Genomic DNA, 20,720 nt, shown 5'->3' with positions numbered 1-20,720 from the left:
GCGAGCCGGGGGGGCCGCCGCCTCCGGGGAGACCGCCCAGAGCTGTGCCGTCAGCGCCGCAGCCCGCGCCCCGCGCACACGCGCCGCCGCCTCGCGCGCCCCGCAGCAAAGTTCGGTTCAACTTTGAGGCGGGCCCTGACGCCCTGTGCCTTCTACCCCCAGGTAGTGCAGCCCCGGAGCCCCGCGCGGCGGCGGCGGCGGCGGCGGCGGCGGCGGCGGCGGCGGCGGCAGCAACAGCGGCGGGGGACGCGGTGCGCCCGCGTGGGGGCGTCGGCCCGCGCCCGCGAGTGGGCGCCCACGGGGACCCCGCGGGCGGCGGGAGCCCGGCGCTCGCCTCCTGGAAGCCGCGGGTCGGCGCTCGCCCCCGAGGGCGCCCGGGCCTCCGCGCTCCGACAGACCCTGCTCTTCCATTGATTGCCCCGGTCGGGCGAGCGGCCGGGGCCGGGGCCGGGGCCGGGCCGGGCCGGCGCGTGTGCCCCGAGCGAGCGCGTGCGGAAGGCGGGCGGCCAGGAAGTCGGACTTCTGCAGCGAGCGCGCGGCGCCGGCAGGGGGACGAGCCTCCCTCATCTATGTGTCTGCTGGCATTCGCCTTCTTCGCCCCGAGACTTCAGGGAGCGTCTCCGGGCTGCGTTCCCCGCGTGTGAGGCACGGAAGGGCTGGATGTCTGCACAACATGATTATCCACTAACCTCCAGACTTTCCTTTTTTTAAACCCAAAGAATATCGGTGATTTTTGTCCACTGCTAGCAGAAGAAGAGAGAACCCGGGGCTCTTGAAATGCAGCAAGATCCTTATTTATAAACAGGCCCGAGATAGTGATATGCAAACCCCCTGCACTCAGTGAATTTTCTATCCTATGGATATCGGTCTTGAGATTTGAGATTGGAGAGCAGTCCCGTCTGCGCTGGGTCTGGCAGCCTCCATCCTTTCAATGCCCAGTTTCCTCTGGGACTGCTGGCCTTCCCTGGAGATCAGAGCTGTACTGTGTGCCATGGGCTGTATTCAGAGCATCGGGGGCAAAGCCAGAGTCTTCCGGGAAGGTATCACGGTGATTGATGTGAAAGCCTCTATCGACCCCATCCCCACCAGCATCGATGAGTCCTCCAGCGTGGTGCTGCGCTATCGGACGCCCCACTTCCGTGCCTCGGCCCAGGTGGTCATGCCACCCATCCCTAAGAAAGAGACCTGGATTGTCGGCTGGATTCAGGCGTGCAGCCACATGGAGTTCTACAACCAGTATGGGGAGCAGGGCATGTGAGTATGGCCCAGGTGCAAGTTTTAGGGGGCTGCTCGGGGTGGGGACTTTGGAGGCCTGGGGTGTGGGGGCTAGGGGGCTGGAGAGGGGCCGGAGGGAGGCTTTAGGCAGATATGGAAGTGGCCTCTGAGTCCTCCTTGGCCAGGTGATCTCCTCAAGGGTTTGCCTGTTGATTCAGACTGGGGTCACCGGCCCTGGGGGTTCCCGTGTCCTTCCCTGTAAGATGCTGAGAAAGCAGAGGTGCATTCCACCAGGTGTCTCTTTGGCAAACAAGCATGCTGTCCTGGGGCCATTCGAGAGGCTGAGGCTTGGACCCCAGGCTCAGGCCTCCCAGGGAGGCAGCCGTGGCGGACACTCAGAATGAGAATGGGGGTTATTGGTACAGTGCTCTGTGCTGGGTTTGATCTGGTCTCTGGAGTGTTTTCATAGGCACATCGGGACCTGGGGGCACGCTTTGCTATTCCTACAGTGTATGCTGTTTCATTTGAGAGGGTGGCTAGTTTTAGAAATCTAGTTTGCTTCACGGAGTAGCGTTTTTCTCTCCCTAAGGCAGGAGGCCCTTCTATGTAGACATCCAGTGTCAGTGTCCAGAAGGCTGAGAGGACCCTATGGCCTCTTCTCTCCAGCCTGGTCTCCAGAATGTTCCCAGGACAATGCATGTCACGGTGCAAGACACAGGAGGCCTGAGTCTTCTTTCCTGGCATGTTCTCTGGCCCCAGAGATGGTCATTCCCGGTATAGACAGAAAGGAAAGCAACTTAGCTTTCATAGCCACCCTAAGATAGGACGGTGAAAATAGCTCTTTTGGAGCACAAGTCTCTGAGAGAGCTGGGCAGGCCCTGAGGGGAGCCCCCCACCTGTGTCTGGGCCTGGCTGTGGACACTCCCCCTGCAGCTGGCCTCTCGGGGTGCATGGCCTGCACACTGCTTCCCAGTTCTTCCAAGTGAGGAGTGGAGCAGGGGATTCCCTGGGAGTTGGACCCTTTCACTGATTTCAGAACATTCTGGGTGACCCCCGAAATTAGAGGGGGTGAAGAGGGGATGGAGGGTGGCAGGATGCCAGATCTTGTCGGTTCTCCACTTAATGACTCCTGGGGCGCCTCTGAGGGAAACAAGAAGGAGGTGGTAAAGTATAGAATGAGGGTGTAACCAAGATCACCCCACAGAGGTGCATGGGGGGGGGGCATGTCCCTCTGTCAACCTGATGTCTATACCCAAAGCCTTTTAATTCTCAAAAGTGGCTGGGAACCCAGGCGGGGGCTGACTTTCCATTGTAAGAAGGGAAACCTGACTCTTAGTTATTCAGTGTGGACTTTCTTAGGAAGCCTTACTTAAGCTGGAAGCTTTCTTGGACTTTGTAGAGGATCTGGGACAACTGACAACACACAAAGGTTTTTTTCTAGGGCTTTTAGGTGAAGCTCGTCTTCTTCCCTAGAAGTGGGGGGAAGGCAGAGGGTCTTTCGGAAAGATAACAAGTGAGCGAGTGAGTGAACGGCCGGGAGGAAGGAAGTGGGGAGAGTTGGGGGGGGCAGCGGGGGGTGGAGGTTGAGACAGACACAGTGTGCAGTGGCAAGGAGCAGTGGTGAGGAGCAGGCCGGGCCTGAGGCTGGAGACCTGAGATGACTTTTCCTTTCTGTGCCAGCCCTTGGTTCCTGGTTAGAGGTGCCTGGTGCACACCTAGACTGCAGTCAAGCAGACCTGGGCAGGAGTCCAGGCTCTGCCACTTTCCAGGGTGTGACCTTAGTCACTCTGGCCCTTGGTTTCCTTGTCTGCAAACAGGGCCAGTTATAGCCCTCCCCCTCCCCCCGCCCCCCCTTATTGTGAGAATTAGGGGAGGTGACATTTGACGGGTGGTCGGCACTGCGCCGGGTGGTCGGCACTGCGCCAAGCCCAGGGTTGTCATCTTAAATGTTGTTGTTACCGTGACCATCATTCTTTTAACCCCAGGGGTGAGCCTTCAAGTCTGCAAGGCCTTCAGAACCCCAGCTGAGACTGCAGAACCCAGACAGGTGCAAACCTTTCCTGGTCCTGAAGTTTCTTTGGAGCCCGGGTCTCCATCTTTGACACAGCGCCCACTTTTAAACGTTTAAAAATAGTCCAAGTCATGGATGATTTGAGTTTTCGGAAGTTGAAGGCCGTTGTCTTTGCTCTCCTTTGGCTTCCCTTATGTTTCCTTGCCCCTCCCTGGGGCACCTCTTACAGCATGGCAGTGCATTGGTGGAGGGGCGGCCTGTGCTCCCTAACCCGTCCTTCTTGGGCCCGAACTCCCAGCCTGGGCAGGACTAGCCCCTGAGAGAGGGCAGAGACTAAGGCTCCCTGGCAGGGGCCATGTGCACCTATCCCTCCCGGGCTCAGGCCCAGGGGCAGAAGAACCAACCACGCTGGCTCTGGGGCCCTGGCTTCTCACTTTGTGCCATGTGTCAGCTGTCAGGGGGGATAAGGAAAGAGCTCCCCATGAGAGGACAGCTCTGGGTGATCACCCTGTGGTTGAGACACTGAGTTGGAAGCGGCTCGACTTAGTACTAATCCGTGGAATCGTACTAAAAAGTGGAATTACCAGAGAATGTGGCTCCTCTGATCTGTGGGCAGAGCTCAGTATCCAACCAGCACTCTCTGGAAATGAGAAGGGTTCCTTTAGAGAAAGCCCAATGTCTGCCCCTTCTTGAGTGTAAATGGAAGCATTTTAGGTGCTTCCCAACCCCAAACTCTGCTTTTTCATATTTATAAGCCCCGAGATATGACAGAAAGAGAGGGGTGGTCAGGTGGGATGGAGCAGAGACCACAGGCGGGCCACAGCTGCCCCCATCCTGCGCACTGCAGACTCTGCCCACCTTATGCCAGGAGCACTCCACCCCTGCTGGGATGGCCAAACTGTCCCCGGACATTGCCTGTGTCCCCCGGAGGGGTACAGAGTCACCCCTGACTGAGAACCACTAGACTAGACCCTCACAATCGGAATAATTAAAATGAAACCTATGCCCTGGGCCTTAGTGGTCCCGGAGAGAGGGCAGCCAGGTGGCAAAGGTGAAGGTGAGGGCTTCTGTCCTTTACAAATGGGCTTGTATTCAAAATATTAATTCCAAATACTTAACCAAAGCCCATAATACCCCCTGCATGTTATCCCTGCTTAAAATTAATCTCTAATCTAGGAGAACTTTTTAGAGTGACATCCTGGGTTTGAACTATTTGAAGCGGAACAATCATGCACACCACCTCAGTAATACCCTGACTCCTACAGACGAGAGCTATAAAATGGCGAGTCTCTCCGTGCCAGCTTCACAGGATTCTATATGGTGCTCGTCCAACCCACATTACTTTAAAAGCCACCTCCCCTCCAAACTGTTGGAGACACCTGCCTCCACAACCCCATCTTCCACGATTCCTCAACCGCCACCTGTCAGCTGGCACAGCCTTCTAAGTGACAAGTCACAATTTCTAGCCTGTGTGGGAGATGCTTCACATTGTCCCTAGCTTGCCCTCCTCTGGAGCCCCCAGGGAGGCTGGCGCATGGCTGAGGCCAAGGCCAGGGCTAGTTGGGGGTGAAGGGGGGAGGACAGCTCCAGAGAGGGGCACTGTGGGTAGACGGTGCCACCTCCCCACACCCTGGTCTGGCAGGGTGTGGATCCTAGTGGACCTCGCACTAATGCTGCGAAATTGGGGCTGGTCTCTTAACCCTCCTGAGCCTCTCTATTCCCATCTAGGAGGTGGGGAGAATGGTCCTTTCCTCCCTGGGTTGTTGCGAGGAATCAATGAGATGCTGTGTGGTAAGAGCTCAGCACAGTGCCTGGTGCATTCCATGCACTCCATTCCATCCATGGGCCTGTCAATGGCAGAGCTACTACTAGTGCATTATTAATCCTGCGATGTCTGGCGGAGTCAGCAGAAAGATTGCTGTAGTAGAGCTGAGCTCTCTTCTGGGTTGGGTTTCGCAGACCCGCCTACGGTGTGAGAGCCGTGAGTGATGAGACCTGCAAGGAAGGGTCTGCCCAGCCAGAACATGTGCTGACACCTGCCGTCAGGACGGTTTGGGAGGCTGGTGGGAAGGAGCCTCAGGCGGTGGGGTGGATATAGTGGAGCTGGGTGCTGTACACAGCTGCCTTGGCTCCCCTTCCTCTCTTGTCTCCGCAGGACCTCATGGGGTCCTCTTTTTATAACAAGGAAACAACCTCTGAGGGCTGAGACCACTTGCCCAAGGGGTCTTGCTCTGCTCCAGCAGGGGACCACGTGGCCTCTTCCTGCAGCCGCGGGCCCGCATAGAACAATCGAGGATGAAGCTTCCTCTCTGGGACCGGAAGGCGGCCTCCCCCAACTGCTGGGCCCTGGCGGAGGCAAGGGCGGTGTGCATAGGAGAGGGAAGTCCTTGTTTCCAGGCTTTAGGGTAGGAGGAAGTGGGGGGGATGGCCTAGCCCAGAGAGAGCTCCCCATGGACCAGCCCCGGCCAAGCGATAGCTCCAACCCTCACCTTCCGAGTGCTGAAAACAAAAGCTGGCTGCTCCCGGAGATGTGCCAGGGGGGACCTGACAGCCATAGTAATCAGGGAAATAACAAATTAAATCCTGAGATCCTCTGTTGTTTGCTGATCAGATCTGGGTAAAAATGAACCTGATCATTCATGCCCTATGTCAGGGAAGGGGGAAGTGGACAGCCTCATGCGCCGTTTGCAGGGATGCAACATAGGCAGCTTCTGGAAGGTGATGAGTTTGGCTGGATCTCTGACAATTTCAAACATACATGCCCTTCAGTGCTGTTCTGCTTGTAGATTTTGTCTTACAGAGACTTGGAGCACCTGGCCCTGTGCCTGACATACAGTAGGCGTTTAAAAAAAATTTCCTGACCAAAAAAAAAAAAAAAAAAAAAAATTTGCCTAATGCACAACAGAAGAGCCAGGGCATAAGGATATAAGTATGAGGTTGAAAACTCCAGCACTGTTTGTAATTGCAGAGAGCCAGGCACCACTCAAGTGCCCACCTGGGGGTCAGGGACTTACAGTCTGTGTACAGTGCAGAAGATGGGGAGACCACTGCGAAGGATGAGGCAGAGACAGAGCTGCCGCCATGGGGGAACATGATCGTAGTGTTGCATTTTCTTTCTTTACAGAAGTTGTAAAATATGTGGGGTAGAAACCCATTTTTGTTAAAAAGAGAACCCCGTGAGTGGGAACATGTACTGTGTGTCTGTGCAGAGAAAGGTCTAGAAGGATGTTTACCAACGTGTAATGTGGTGAGTAACCTCAGCGAGGTGGGGGAAGGCATAGAAGATACGGCTTTTGCTTCTCACTTTATACTCTTCTCTACATCCTTTTTTTTTTTTTAAAGAAAGGCACAGCTTTTGGGGCACCCAAGTGACTTAGTTGGTTGAGTGTCTGCCTTTGACTCAGGTCATGATCCTGGTGTCCTGGGATCAAGCTCTGCATTCAGCTTCCTGCTCAGTGGGGAGTCTGCTTCTCCCTCTCCCTCTGCTGTCCCTCCACCCAACTCATGCTTGCTCTCTCTGTCTCTCTCAAATAAATAAATAAAATGTAAAAAAATAAAAAATAAAAAAATAAAAAGTAAAGTACAGGTTTTATAATTAAAACCTCAAGTTATACAGGCACGTTGGTCCTTTCCGGGGGGCCGGGGTCTATGGCCTGGACAAAGAAGGAGGCCATGCCCCAGAAGGATTGGAGTTTGGGGAGAACCCTGGGAGCAGGCAGGGAGGGGGGACACCTCCAGACCCTTCTTCAAAGAGCAGGTGCCTGGTGGGAAGGGGCCAGCCCAGTGGGCAGCCACATGGGGCAGAAGTCGGGAAATTGGGTTCCCAGTTGCAAATTTTTACAGAATTTACACTTTTTGCAAATTGTACAAAACTGTGAAATCTGTACAACTGGTGTGTGTGTGGGGGGTTGCAGAGATAAGCCCTAAGTGCCCATGTGACCCATCTGGGGCCCTGAGGCCAGTATGGGGAGAACAGCCTTGGTGCAGGCAGCCCTCTTGCCCTCAAGCCTCACATCCTTGTCTGTGAATGAATTTCTCAGAGCATCCAATGGGCACCATTGTGGGATATGAAATAATATTTAAGTGAACTCAGTTAAGCTTAAGTATAATTTGAATTTAAAGCAACATATTTATTCTAATTATATTAGAGAAAAAAATATATCTAGCATACCCAACACATTATTTCAATGTGTTTCTTAGGAAAAAACTAAATGTAGTTTTTAAAAAATGATTGATTTTAAAGAAAAAAGTTAAGTGACTAATAATACAGGAGATATGTAGACAGGACCAATATGAACAGAGATGTAAAGTTTGGAAACTTTGAGGCCTGATGGGCTGGGCCAGTCTGGCTCTGGGGTTCAGGACTCAAAATGCAGTCAGAGCCCTGGGAGAGGTGGGGAACCCTGGGGGTGCGAGGGGCCATCCATTCCAGGAAGAGCGCCCAGGACTGGCTCACCACCTCTGCCTGGCACGGGCAGAGCTCTTCCTGGAGCCGATGGGAGAGGTATGCTGCTGTCTCCCAATATCACAGAGGTACAGGTCCCACCTGCCCTCCAAGGCACTGCCCTGGGCATCCTTGGGTTCCTTCACCTACCACCAAGGGGCCTCTGCCTTGGGCCAGTCCTGGAAGGGAGCTGGGCCTGGAGCCACAGAGTAGTGCTCCCCAGCCCTCATGGTTGCCCCTCAGCACAGCCCAGCCTCCATCCCTCCTCAGTCTCTAGGGAAGACCTTTTTTTTAAAGATTGGAGAGAGAATCCCAAGCAGACTCCCCACTGAGTGTGGAGCCTGACTCCGATCAATCCCAGGACCCTGAGATCATGACCTGAGCTGAAACAAGAGTCTGATGCTTAACTGACTGAGCCACTGAGGCGCCCCCAGGGAAGGCCCTTCTATAACCCCTTCAGACTCACATTCTCGGTCAGTTGGGCCACTCAGAGCTTGTTTGTGTATGCATAAATTCGTGTGTGGATGTGTGTGTGTGTCCATGTGTGTATGTGTGCATATGTGTGTATGCATGTGTGTGTTGAGTGAGGGTCTGTGGGAGCTGCTGGAGAAGAACTCACTGCAGCTGCAAGTTGTGGCCTGGTGGCCTTGTGGTTGTGTCACCTTGAGTTAGGCCTCTACTGTCTGCAAGCCTCTTCTATAAAACGTGTTCTCTGGTCTTGGCCCCAGGGTGTTTGAGGAGAAGCACTGCATGGACGGATGTATATGCCCGGGATGCCTAGCATATCTGACGTGCTTAGGGAACATGACCACTGTCACCAGGTATCTCTGCAGGGGTGACCCCGTGCTGGTAGTGGCTATTTGAGTGGCAGCTGCTCTAGGTGAGACAGTGCACAAACACGAGCAGCTTGAGTCACTCTAAACTCAGTAAGGAGACCTCCTTATGGGGCCCAGGCTCAGAAGGAGAGACTGGGCAGGCTGCTCACAGTCACTGACTCCAGGCCAGGCACCAGAGCAAATCCTGGAAGCCTGGCCCCTGCCCTCTTGAAATCATCAACAAACAATCACATGATTATTTAATCAGTCCTGTGCCTATTCCAGGAAGCAGCAGGACGAGGACTGAGTGGCATCCAATGTGGGGCCACTTGGCCTTGGGGGTAGGGTCAGGGTGGGCTTCCCAGGGGGGCTCCAGGGCTGAGCCATTAGTATCACTGGCTGGCACAGGAGGAGGAGGGGCACTGCTCCTGGCAGAAGGCACCGTGACAGGAGAGGCATGACCCATTAGAGGAACTGAGAGTACTGGTGGGCCTGGAGCCTGGGGAGGGCATGTATGTGTGTGTGTGTGTATATGCACGTGCACACGCAGCACAAGGGGTCCTGGGGTTTGACTGCATCACTTTAAGGGCCATGAGGAGCTGAGCTATGGTAGGTTTAACAGGGTTGGAGGCAGGGATGGTAAAACAGATTGGTGTTTTTATTATTTTTTTTAAGATTTTATTTATTCAGGAGAGACAGAGAGAGAGAGGCAGAGACACAGACAGGGGAGAAGCAGGCTCCATGCAGGGAGCCCGATGTGGGACTTGATCCCGGGTCTCCAGGATCACGTCCTGGGCTGAAGGCAACGCTAAACCGCTGAGCCACCAGGGATGCCCAGATTGGTGTTTTTAAAAGATCACTCAGGCTTTTGGGGAATGTTGCAGGAGGCAGGGGTAGAGGCTGGGAGACCTGGGAGGAGGTCCTGGCCAGGGTGAAGGCAAGGAGAAATGGGGCATCCAGAGGTGAGAGGAAGCATCAAGGATGGTGCCAGGTGCCTGGAGGGTGCAGGAACCTCCGGTTTGCTCTGCAAACAGTGATGATGGGTGCTCTGCAAATGTTTGGTGAGTGGATGACGGATGGGGACTGCTGCAGGAACAGGTGTGAGGGAGGCTGATGTGATGTGAGCAGATCCCAGAGCATTCTGAAGTCCAGCTTCAAGCCTGGCCTGCCTGCTTGGAGTCACACACTTATGAGGATGAGGGCAGCAGTGTGACACGCGGCCCACAGTAACAGGTCAGTTTCCTGGATGTGCAGACTGTGTGGTTGTCCTGGGCCCAGACTCCGAAGGGCCCCTAACATAGTTCAGTGCTCTGCTGTTGCCGCATGGAAATTCTTAATTTTTGAACAGATGATCTTGAGTTTTTGCTTTGCACTGGATCCCCCAAGTTCTTTAGCTGGTCATGCCCGGAAGACAGCAAAAGCCAGTGAACAGATTAAGGGGATAGTAGATGCAAGGGAGACCAGTGTTTTCTCCTCACCTGTGCGAAGGTGGACATAAGCCACCCTGGGATCTGGAGAGAAGGCTGCTGGGGGCAGATGGGATCAAAGTCTGTGAACTGTGGGCAGAAACAGGTGCATCTGCACTTACAAAATGCCTCTACCCCTAGTCGATCCACTGGCTGAGCACTTGTGTGTAGGCGCGGTCCTGGGACACTTGCTCACACCTTTCAGTGGCCTCTGTGTAACAAAGCCTACCTAGAGTATCTCTGCTGTGCAAAAAGGAGAAGGTTCAGTGTGTGCAGGGCCGGGGTCCCTGCTCGCCCCTTTGTGCCGTGGAGCAAAGGATGGAGGGTCTGCCTTGAAGTCCGATGTCATTCCTAGAGGACGCAATAACTATATGGAATCCATTCCCTTCCATGCATGTATTGTCCAAAAACTGTAACTTTTTACAGTTGGCCTTTCTTTTGGCCTGAAGGCCAAAGAAGCTTCAGGTCAGTCAGGGCTGGCACCCCTCTAAATGCCTCCCTCAGATGGTTTCTGGAAGCTTCCATGTATTGCCATTTATACTGATGCATTTAATCATCACAAAAACCTTGCAAGGTGGGTAGGATTATCAACAGTTAACTGATAAGAAAACAGAGGATCGGAGATTTGTGACTTACAGCTTGTCGCTGGATCGGGACTAGATCCAGGCTGGTCTGTGTTCCCCAGGAGCTGTGCTCTTACCTGAGCTCCCCGACCTTGCCAGGGGTGTGGTGGGGTGGTGGGTGGGACTGGGACTCCTGGGAGCGGAGACAGCCCATGTTGGCCTGTGATGATTTGAGGACAGATGCCTGGGGACCTGGTTCTGAGTAATACCCACGTGAGACACGGCTTGTCTGCCAGCTCACAAGGACCATCACCTGGCTGTGACCGAGCCAAGGCTCGGGCATTTGGGGCTTGGGGGAGGGAAGCAAACCTGAGGCTGGGAGAGAGCACCTTGTGGTGCTGATTCCCACCCCCTCAAAACAAGCCAGCTCTTGGGCAGTGAAAGGGGGCCATGGAAGAGCAAAACTCATTTTGTAACTTTACTCTTTGCCTTATTATTATTATAATTATTAATTATTATTATTTGAGGGCTTGAACTCAATGACCTAAGCTGAGGGCAAGAGTCAGAGACTAACGGACTGGGCCATGCAGATGTCCTACTTTCTGCCTTAAAAAAAACAAACCCTTTTGCAAGTGATTACAGCCACTGTGAGAGGACAGAGGGGGTGCCTTCTGGGCATCTGGGTACAAGTGGGCCAAAGGCATGGACTTCTAAGAAATCCAGGACAGGGGCCCTAATCTCCTTCTCTGGCTCATGGCCCCTACCTGAGAGGGGAGCCAGGTCACCCGCTCATGGCTGCTGTGGCCTGGGGGCCCTTGGTCGCTGGTGGGGACTTCAGACATGGGAGGTCGTCTGAGCTGCTGCCCCAGTTCCCTTGGACTTTGATGAGCTCAGGGCCCCGGGCAGGAGGTGGCCTAGTAGGCAGGTGTTACCCTAATTTGTGACTTTTTCAATGAAATAAACACAAAACAGAAAGGAAATAAGCAGGAAAATGAACAACATCGCATTCCTATTCATCCCTCACAGAGGCGCCCCAGATTTGCTATTTGCTCATATTAAATGACGCATTTGGGTAGAGGGGTGCATCTTTTTATGGTATTGTGATACACCTGACGAAAATGGCCATCTTAACTATTTTTTAGTTTGGTGGCATTAAGTACACGCACATCATTGTGTGTCTGTTTCCAGAAGTTTTCCATCTCCACCTGGAACTCTGCACTGTGAAATGTGGACCCCTTCCTCCCCCGCCCAGCAACCACTGTTCTGCATTTTGTTTCTATGATTTGACCACCCTAAGGAGCTCATATGTGTGGAATCATATGGTATTTATCCTTTTGTGTCTGATTTATTTTACTCAGCATGATGTCCTTGGGCTTTAGACATGTCACAGTACATCACAAATTTCCTTCTTTTCTAGGGCTGAATAATATTCCGTTGTGTGGCTAGACCCCGTTTTGTTTATTCATTCTCCTGTCAATGGACACTTGGGTTTCTTCCACCTTTTGGCCCTCGTGAATAATGCTGCTGTGAACAGGAGTGTGTTTTGTGAAGTAGTATATCCTGAAGAGCACTGCTGGCTTACTGGGTTGTGCAGGATTCTGGGTGGAAAATGTCCTGAGCTTTGGTATTATAGGTGCTCAGGTGGAAGCAGTGCTGGACGAAGCCAAGCTGCCTGGGTCCTGGGCCCCACTACCTGGGAAAAAGCCACCCTCACCCCTGGCTTTGCTGTGTCTGTCTGGCGGGATGGACGTGATTGTTGATGAGTGTCCGAGGGGTGGGCTCCCCAGATGGTGCTGTCCCCTTGGCCACACGGGAGTGAGTGTCCTCAGAGCTATTCGACAGGCTGGCATCCTCTTCTGTCTAGGAGCTATTATTATAGGACTAGTAGTAATGACTGATATGAGATGATGCAGGAGAACAGGATGTGGCTTTGATGGGGGCTGTGTCTGGGGGAGCCCAGACATGACAGTGGATGTCCGTTTCTCGTCTGGCCCCCCGGGACGTAGCCTTGTGGGTGGCTGACTGAGTAAACTGGCTTTCCTGTCCTCAGGTCCAGCTGGGAGCTCCCAGACCTCCAGGAGGGCAAGATCGAGGCCATTAGTGACTCGGATGGGGTGAACTACCCCTGGTACGGCAACACCACAGAGACATGCACCATTGTAGGCCCCACCAAGAGAGACTCCAAGTTCATCATCAGCATGAACGACAACTTCTATCCCAGCGTCACATGGGCCGTGCCCGTCAGTGAGAGCAACGTGGCCAAACTGACCAACATCTACCGGGACCAGAGCTTCACCACGTGGCTGGTGGCCACCAACACCTCAACCAATGACATGATCATTTTACAGACGCTGCACTGGCGCATGCAGCTCAGCATCGAGGTGAACCCCAACCGCCCCCTGGGCCAGCGTGCCAGGCTGCGGGAGCCCATCGCCCAGGACCAGCCCAAAATCCTAAGCAAGAACGAGCCGATACCACCCAGCGCCCTGGTCAAGCCCAATGCCAACGATGCTCAGGTCCTCATGTGGCGGCCCAAGTATGGGCAGCCACTGGTGGTGATCCCGCCCAAGCACCGGTAACAGCCAGGGTGCCCTGCTAGGCCATAGACTCAAATAATAACACTGCTCCAACAACACCCACACGGACTCTTTAGTCATTCAGCAAAATACAACCACTCTACCTTCTCGAGCGGGCGGATCTCACTGTGCAAATGGCCCGGGATGGCCTTCCCCAGCCCTCTTGGCACCTGCTTCCTTTCGGGGAGGGGGAGGCCCAGCCGGGACACCCAACCCCACGTCCCCCCTTCACCTTGAGTCTCCTTTCCTGGCAGTTTCTATCATTCACTTTGCAAGACTCCCTGAAACAACTGCTTTTTCAGTTCTTCTTCTCTCTCTCTCTCTCTCTTTTTTTTTTTTTTAAAACCACCTCTTTAAGAGGTTCAGGGGCGGGAGGAGGCGGAGCTGGTTGTGACACTAACCGGCACCTGCTGCTGATTTGTGAGTGGCGGCCCCCCATGGCAGCTCCCCTCGTCCTCTGTCACGCGGCCTTACCTAGACTCGCTTTGCCAAACTTTTGCCTTAAGCTAAATTTAAAGGAAAAAAGCCCAAAACAGACAAAGAAAGCAGGATCTCTTTTCTACCAGACTGTTTATTTTCGGCTACAGGTGAAGGAGGGGGCAGGGCCAGGGAGCAGAGAGGCACCTGTGCCCTGCTCCCAGGTGTCCTGGCAGAGGGGCAGGGGGACAGATTTAGACCTAAAACCAGCTACTTGTTCTTTATTTCTGCTGAAACTGAGACTGACCATCTGCAGAGCCCCTTCTCTCAGGCTCTGGTGGGAACCCCCCACCCCACCATACCTGCAGAGGTACCTGTGCGCTCTGTTGGGGTAGATCTGCTGGGGCTGCTTCTCTGGTCTCTCTTCTGTCAGCCTTAACTTGCCTGGGGTAAATCTGGGAGGAGAGAGGGAAGGTTGAGCCTCAGTGGTTCTCGCCATCTCAGTCCTCAGCACCCAGCCACGGATGCGTCCGTCGGCACATCTAAGTGTTTTATAGCTTTTCCTTTTCTGTCCACACTGGCCCCAAATGCCTGGAGGGCCAGCCACCTTGAGCCAGATTTAGTCTGAAGGTAAGGAAGGCAGGCAACTTTCCTACTGGCTCCTTCTCAGGGGATGCCCCTCCCAGGTACTCTGGGAGAAGCTTCAGACAGGTTCTGGGCACCAGTGTTGGAGGTGGGGGGAAGCTGCCCAGGGGGGCACCCAGGATAGGCGGTCCTGGGTGTGGGGAGAGGCCAGAAAGGCCATCACAGGTGCCCCACTGTGAAGCAGACCAGGGGGTTCGCGGGGGTTACATGGGGACATAGTTGACAGGCATTGGGGCCGTTCCAGAGGCTGGTCGACAGTGTGGCTTGTCCAGAGGGCCACTATCCCTCGGTTCCAGGGCCCTGCAGAGCCCTAGGATGGTCCTGAGCGACACTAAGCTTTCTTAGTAATGTCTGCCTTGATGCCTGGTTGCAGATGGGGGTCACCCCACGGAAGCCCCCTTCCTCAAACCTGCTGAACAGCTACTTTACCCAGCCCTGCATTTGAACTAATAATACCCAAGTACAGAAAATCATCAGAAAAGAAAAATAATTCATTTCTGCTGCAGATGAGCCACTTGTAGGAGTCCCAGTGACAACGTGGGAGGACGTGGGTCACCTTGATCTGCTCCTTTATCCACGTGGCATTGTAACTTAGTCAAGGGGTGCTTAACGTCCCATCTAGCCCTGCTCCTGATAGCAGGTCCACAGCTATTTTGGAACAACCAGACCAGAAACATGTCTGTGTCGCCAGTGTGCTGCATGGGGAACCCCTTTGTCAGGCCCAAGATTTTCCCCTGGAAACTGCCCGTTCCCCTTGGTGTGTACGGAGACCCCGTCACCCAGAGAGGCCATAGCCTCAAGTGAGGGGGGATGATGGGTCCCAGCTCTACCTCCCAGGGAAGGGCCTGGGAGGGGCTAGGCTGCCGGCGTCCTGCTGCTGTGGTCAGGACCTGGCCTCCTAATGGAGCGGCCCTTCTCTGCACTCAGGTCTTTCTTGCACTAAAAAAAGGAGGAAGGGCCCTGGGTGAGGGGTCAGAGGCTGGAGTTCAGGTTCTGGACAGGGTCATCACTAAGGGGTTCTTACCGCCCTAGGGGTGGGAGCAGGAGAGGACAGTAATGAGTGGTCCTGAGCTGTTGTGGGCAGAGTCCCCCAAACACGTACCTGCTGAGTGTGAGCAAGCCCTCTTGTCAGGGACCAGTGCTGTGCCCACTAGGAGGGGGCAAAGCTACTCTGGCTGCCTCCCCCGGCCTACTGCATGCCTGGGCCCCAGCTCACCTTGCTCCTTGACTCATCCCGCCCCTCCTGCACCCCTTTCTCTCTGACCCTCCTGGCCCTTCTGGAGACAGGGCTGGAAAGGCCCTGGAGAGGCCACAGGTCTGGCCCGGGACACTGGCCTTAGCCTGGGTCTGGTCCCTGGGCCTCCTCCCTGTCAGGAGCACAGACCCTGGGCTTCTCACCTGGGTCCCCAATCCCCCTGGTGTCCCTCTCCCCTGGTGTGGACACACTCCTCCAGCAATAAGGACTATCCGTGGTCATGGAGAGTACTGTGAAAACAAACCAATGCACTTACCAGGAGGCACAAGACTCTTGAAGAATATGTAAAATTAAATTTTTTTAAAAAAGAAACAACAAATCTTCACAAAGAAAAATAAAATGTGATTTTAAAGTAGGCCTGGCTAGGATCTGGATGTTTCTAAAGTGGTGGTTCATTTCGGGGTTGATGGCCTGGGGTTCTGGCCATGGGAGTGAGGGTGTTTGGAGGCAGGTCACTTTGTTCATGCATCCTCTGCTGCCTGTAGCCCTGGGACATCAAGTCCCGCCTAGAGTGCCCCTGGCTGGTGCCCCGTGTGGAGGAACGACAGCAGGCTTGAGGTGGAGGCAGGACATGGGGGCAGCTTGGCTTTTTGTCAAACCGTAGAAACCCATGTGACGAGGGGGAGTTAGTGTTCAGATGGGACTCGCAAACCCATCCTCACACGGAACAACGGCTGCCAGGACAGTGTCAGTCTAGAACATGGCTCTGTGCCCTGCCCACAGCCAGCGGCTGATGAAAGGTGGTGGCATGGAGTCAGGGCCCTCATAGTAAACACTTTTCTTCTAATGAGAACTTTCTCGTGAAGGGTTGGGAGAGGATGAGCCCAGAGGTCCTAGAGTGGGTGTGGGCTCTGAGGTGGACCATGGATTCAAGGCAATTTGTATGGGATTGGGGAAGACACTGAACCCCTTTGAGGCCCATTTACCTTGTATGGGAAGCAGGGATTCTCTGAGTAGCTGCCTCCAAGCTGATGTGGTGAACATATGTGGTGAACATTCTACTTGGTCTCCAGGTGTTCTTAAGGTCCCCATTTCACAGATGGCAGAGCTGAGAGAGAGCAGGAGCTGCCCAGGATCACGCATCTGGCAAGAGGCAGAGTCAGAGTTTGAACCCTGGATGCAGAGCCCAAACCCTTATCGCTGCATACTCTCAATCGTGGCATGTTGCTACAGAGCATACATTTGGTGCTCAATAATTATCATGACTATTAAGAAGGCCCTGTGCCTTTGACTCCATCCATCCTGGGCTCCTGAGGAAGGAAATGCCTTTCTCCCCTGCTCCCCCAGGAAGGTTTTGTGCAGCAATCAGTTCCCTGATGCCCACAGTGAGTCCAGCTCATTCCATTTGAGGAGGGGCTAGCCGGTTGGCTGCAGACCACAGGCTCATCCTCCAGGGTTGCCGGTGGCCCCTCGGCATTGCTACAGAGGACAAGGGGCCCCCATTCACTCTGGGCATTAGGGATTTGGTTTCTTCTCTGGGTTTCCCACATTGCAACAACCCAACAGCATTCTGCATCCTGTCTCCTGGATCTGAGACACCAAAGCAGGAAATTGCATAACAGGCTCCGCTGGCCACCCTCCACCCAGATGGCTTATGGGTGGTACAGTTCACTGCCGTGGTTTGGCTTTCGGTTGTGGAACTGGCTCCTGAGCTCTGCCTGTTAAGAGAGCATAGGGTATGTGTGTGTGTGTGTGTGTGTGTACGTGTGCATGCATGAGCAGACAACAGAGGTGTGGGCATAGCCAACGGCGGGAGAAAGCCGAGCTGGATCACATCAGGATGAAGCCAGAGTTGCTCAGCCATTTGAACCTTCGGGCCAACATGCAGCTGAGGATGGACGCGCAGATGGCAGCCCTGCACGGGGGTAACGTTCCAGAGGGGAATGTGCCAGAAGGGTGGCCATGAGTAAAGTGGATTCCAAGTGGCATTTGGTCACACAGTGGAAGCCCTCCCACCTCTCAAGCTGATAGCAAGTTAAATTTAGACGTCCCAGACTGGGATGAGACACAGACACCAGACTCAAGCCAACTGTCTCAAGCTTCCCTCCAGGAGCAGGGCCTGGGAGAGCTGGCTGTCTGGGCTGGGCCAGGCCTGCCTTCCCTGTGATATCTGAGAGAAGCAGGCGTGCTGTGACCCCACTCACAGCCTGCCTGTCACCTCTGGTTCCTTCTGGGTGGAGTCCAAACTCTGGACTTGGGCTCATTGTTGGTTAGATCTTGAGGCCACAGAGGAATCCCCACTTGCCGGGCCAAGAAAGAAATGGCTTAGTGGGAGCTGGAGAGGGGTGACAACTAGAGAGGCTCTCAGGCCCCTGCACATTTCTACTGGCCCACGTGTACCTTCTCACCTCTGGATTGATTTCTCTCTTGGCCATCATCTGTCCTGTCTGGCTGGCCCCACAGACATTGTTTCTCACCTGGTTGGGGTCTGGGCATCCTATTATGGCAAATATTGGAGGTAGTAACAAGTTGCTGTGCACACATGCCACCCAAACCTACCCACCCAAATCCTTAGCACACAACTTAGTCCCATAGGGATGCACATCCAGAGTGAGCGCTCTGGTGCTGGCGGGCCCTTCCTGTCACTGCTGAGCATGTAAGACTCTAAAAGGGGAATTTTCATAGATGAGGAAACTGGCCCTCAGAAGGGGCTGAGGGACTAGCTAGAGGTCACTCAGCTGGGAAGTTGCAATGCTGGGCAGGTTTCAAATAGCCATCTTTTGACCTTGCTCAGTCACTGCTTTTTTGGCTACACCACCTCCGGCCTCTCTGGACTCTAGTTCTACCAGACTGCCCTGAACCACTCTTCTGCTGACTGCTGGGCAGAAGGCTCCTGGCGCGGGGCTGAATGCAAGTCATCAGCAGGGCCACTGACACTGGAAGATGAAAATGATCAAATGCAAAAAAACACATCTGGGTGAAGGAGCTCCGTCTCTGCACTTGTGTCCAGAGAGGCCAGCCTGCACAGCCGACATGGGTCCTGGCAGAAGTCAGTCCTACTTCTGTCCAGGCAGGGTCTTCTCCACTGGTCCATGCAGACTGGAAGGCAGAGGCAGGATTAGTGTCTCCACCGGCCTGAGCCCAACTTAGCTTCTAGCGCCTCTGCCCTGCTTCATATTTTATGGTCCCTTTTTAATCAGACAGATGACGGGTGGCGGCACTGGGTGTTTACAACAAGTAAGACGCAGTTAGAAGCCCTGCGCTATTCTTGGCTGCCACTTGTCTTGCTGAGTGAGGTCGGCTGGTTGCCTGACCTCGCATGCCTGAGTTTCCTGATCGGCAAGCTGGGACACGCACACCTAGCTTGCCCTCCGGTCCAGGGCCAGCAATGTGCAGCAGCTGTTAACCCTGCCTTCGGGGCAGCCTGGGGATGACCATACTGGATTGGGGCTTCCAGGAGAGACCAGAGACTCCCCTCCTTCAACATGGCTCAAGTCAGCTGCAACATCCAGACCACAGGACTTGGTTATTCAGGATCCTTAGACCCTCCACAAATGCATACTGAGTGCCAGCTGGTCAGTCAGGCAGGCAAGAGGATTTCAATGTTGTTTCCACAGCTGAATCGAGCTAGAGTTCACATATCAAACAGCTCACCCGTTTAAAGTGTACCATCCAGTGTCTTCCCAGAGCTGTGCAGCCAGTACCCCAATTTTGTAATGTTTGTACCTCATAGGGAATTACTGCCCCCAATGCCCCAGCCCTAAGCAACCGCCCATCTCCCTCCTGTCTCCATGTCCCTCCCAGGACATTTCATGGGAAAGGAGTCACTCCATGTGTGCTTGCCCGTGCCTGGCTTCTTTCCCTTGGCATGGTGCTTTCAGGGTTCCCCCGTGTTATAGCATGCACTGGCACCTCCTTTTTCACGGATGTCCTCCTGACCATCTCTGTGGGTGAGGTCCTTTGCTAGGTGTTGGAGAAGCAGCGGCTTGGTGCATACTGTTCCCAGGAGCAAGTGGTCTGTGATGATGGGTCTGCAGGAGACCGACAGGTCTGGAGGGTCAGAAGTGGGACCTGGAAGATGGCTGGGTTCTGGGCCACAGGTGGGAGAGAGAGGGGAGGAAAGGTGTTGCAGCTAAAGGAAGGAGAGTGACCAGGGCAGGACCCAAGGCTCTGCAGGTTTTTACCACCTCCGCAGGAGAGGGCGCCACTGACACTCCTTTGTCCAGTTAACTGCGGGTCTAAAGGTTCTGTCACTTGGGAATGACCAAGAAGATTCTACGAAGGAGAGGAAGAGTCCACGTCCCTGCAGGTCAGGAGGGAGTTCTCTGGGCTTCTGGGACTGCATGTCCTCTTACTTCCAATAGGCCTGACTAGGGAGGCAGGAGGGGGACACGGTGAGGCCACCTGGGTTTGCAGGCCTGCTCTGCCCTTCCCTGGCTATGTGACCTTGAGCAGGTAACCTTTGATGTTCTCCATTCCTTCAGATGTGGAGTGAGGGTGGAAATGGCTCCTCTTCTCATAGGACTGTGGTGGGTGTCCAATGGTTAATGGATACAAAGCAACTGGAACAGTACCTGGCACACAGTAGGTACTCGGGAAATTTGACCTATTAATACCGGTAATCCGTGAGACTCTGTTTCCTCATGTGCAAGAGGGGCTACGATGCTGTTCTCACAGGCAGGAGGATTTGGTGGGATGGGCAAGCCCCACCCTTAGCCCAGGGCCACAGGTGTTAGCTATTATTGACCTGGTAACTGGATGTTGAAATGATTTTTTCTGCCCCAGTTTCAGCTGATGAGGAAGGTAAGAAACAACACAAGTGGAACCACCCCACCCTGAGCCACCCTGAGCCCCCGGCACAGGCCACCCACACTGGATCTGCCAAGGTACCCAGGAGCACTTTGGCCAGCTCTGGCCCAATCCCTGCTCAGGCATGTAAGCGAGGCAGGGTCGCCAAGGCGGGAGAAAGGCCACCCTATGGAGGGCTGTTGGTGCCCAGTGCGTTCCTCAGGGGTGGCTGCTTCACTCCAGCCCCTGTCCGAGATGCCAGTCTATGCCCACCTAGCTCTGTATGGACTTGGCCTATACCCACCAGGTGCTCAAGGCTCAGTGAACATTCATCACCATCTCTAATGTTGGCAACTATCCCAAATAGCTTAGAGGCATGGTCCCGGAGTCCAGCTCCCCTGCTGGCCACCTTGGCTTGTCGGTTAATTCTGAGCATCATCAGTGTCCTTAGCTGAGAATGACAATGTGGATGGCCTATTATTTATCATTACTTGTGATAACATACCCATAGAATGTTCGCCATCATTTTTAAGCATGCAGGTCTGTGCCATTAGCTCATGTGCAACCATCACCACCCCCCTTCTC

At 54.2% G+C, this 20,720-nt stretch overlaps 1 protein-coding gene across 1 annotated transcript; it reads left to right on the top strand.

Annotated features, from left to right (window-relative positions):
- Positions 1-237: 237 nt before the first annotated feature.
- On the top strand, positions 238-15,760 carry FAM78A (family with sequence similarity 78 member A). The gene is made up of 2 exons (XM_041726305.1): positions 238-1,254; positions 12,565-15,760. The coding sequence occupies exons 1-2, from the start codon at positions 932-934 to the stop codon at positions 13,091-13,093; spliced, it is 852 nt and encodes a 283-aa protein (XP_041582239.1). The 5' UTR covers positions 238-931; the 3' UTR covers positions 13,094-15,760.
- The last annotated feature ends 4,960 nt before the right edge of the window (positions 15,761-20,720 follow it).

Source organism: Vulpes lagopus, chromosome 12 (genome assembly GCF_018345385.1).
Source record: "Vulpes lagopus strain Blue_001 chromosome 12, ASM1834538v1, whole genome shotgun sequence".
Taxonomy (NCBI): Eukaryota; Metazoa; Chordata; class Mammalia; order Carnivora; family Canidae; genus Vulpes; species Vulpes lagopus.
The sequence above is the reverse complement of the archived record's forward strand: the minus strand, read 5'-3'. Positions and strand labels throughout refer to the sequence as shown.

What these genes read in the sequence shown, in the direction of transcription:
- FAM78A (XM_041726305.1), top strand. Translation starts at nt 932, where the DNA reads ATGCCCAGTTTCCTCTGGGACTGCTGGCCTTCCCTGGAGATCAGAGCT. An exon ending in CAGTATGGGGAGCAGGGCAT is followed by an intron (nt 1,255 to 12,564) that starts GTGAGTATGGCC and finishes TCCTGTCCTCAG; the next exon opens with GTCCAGCTGGGAGCTCCCAG.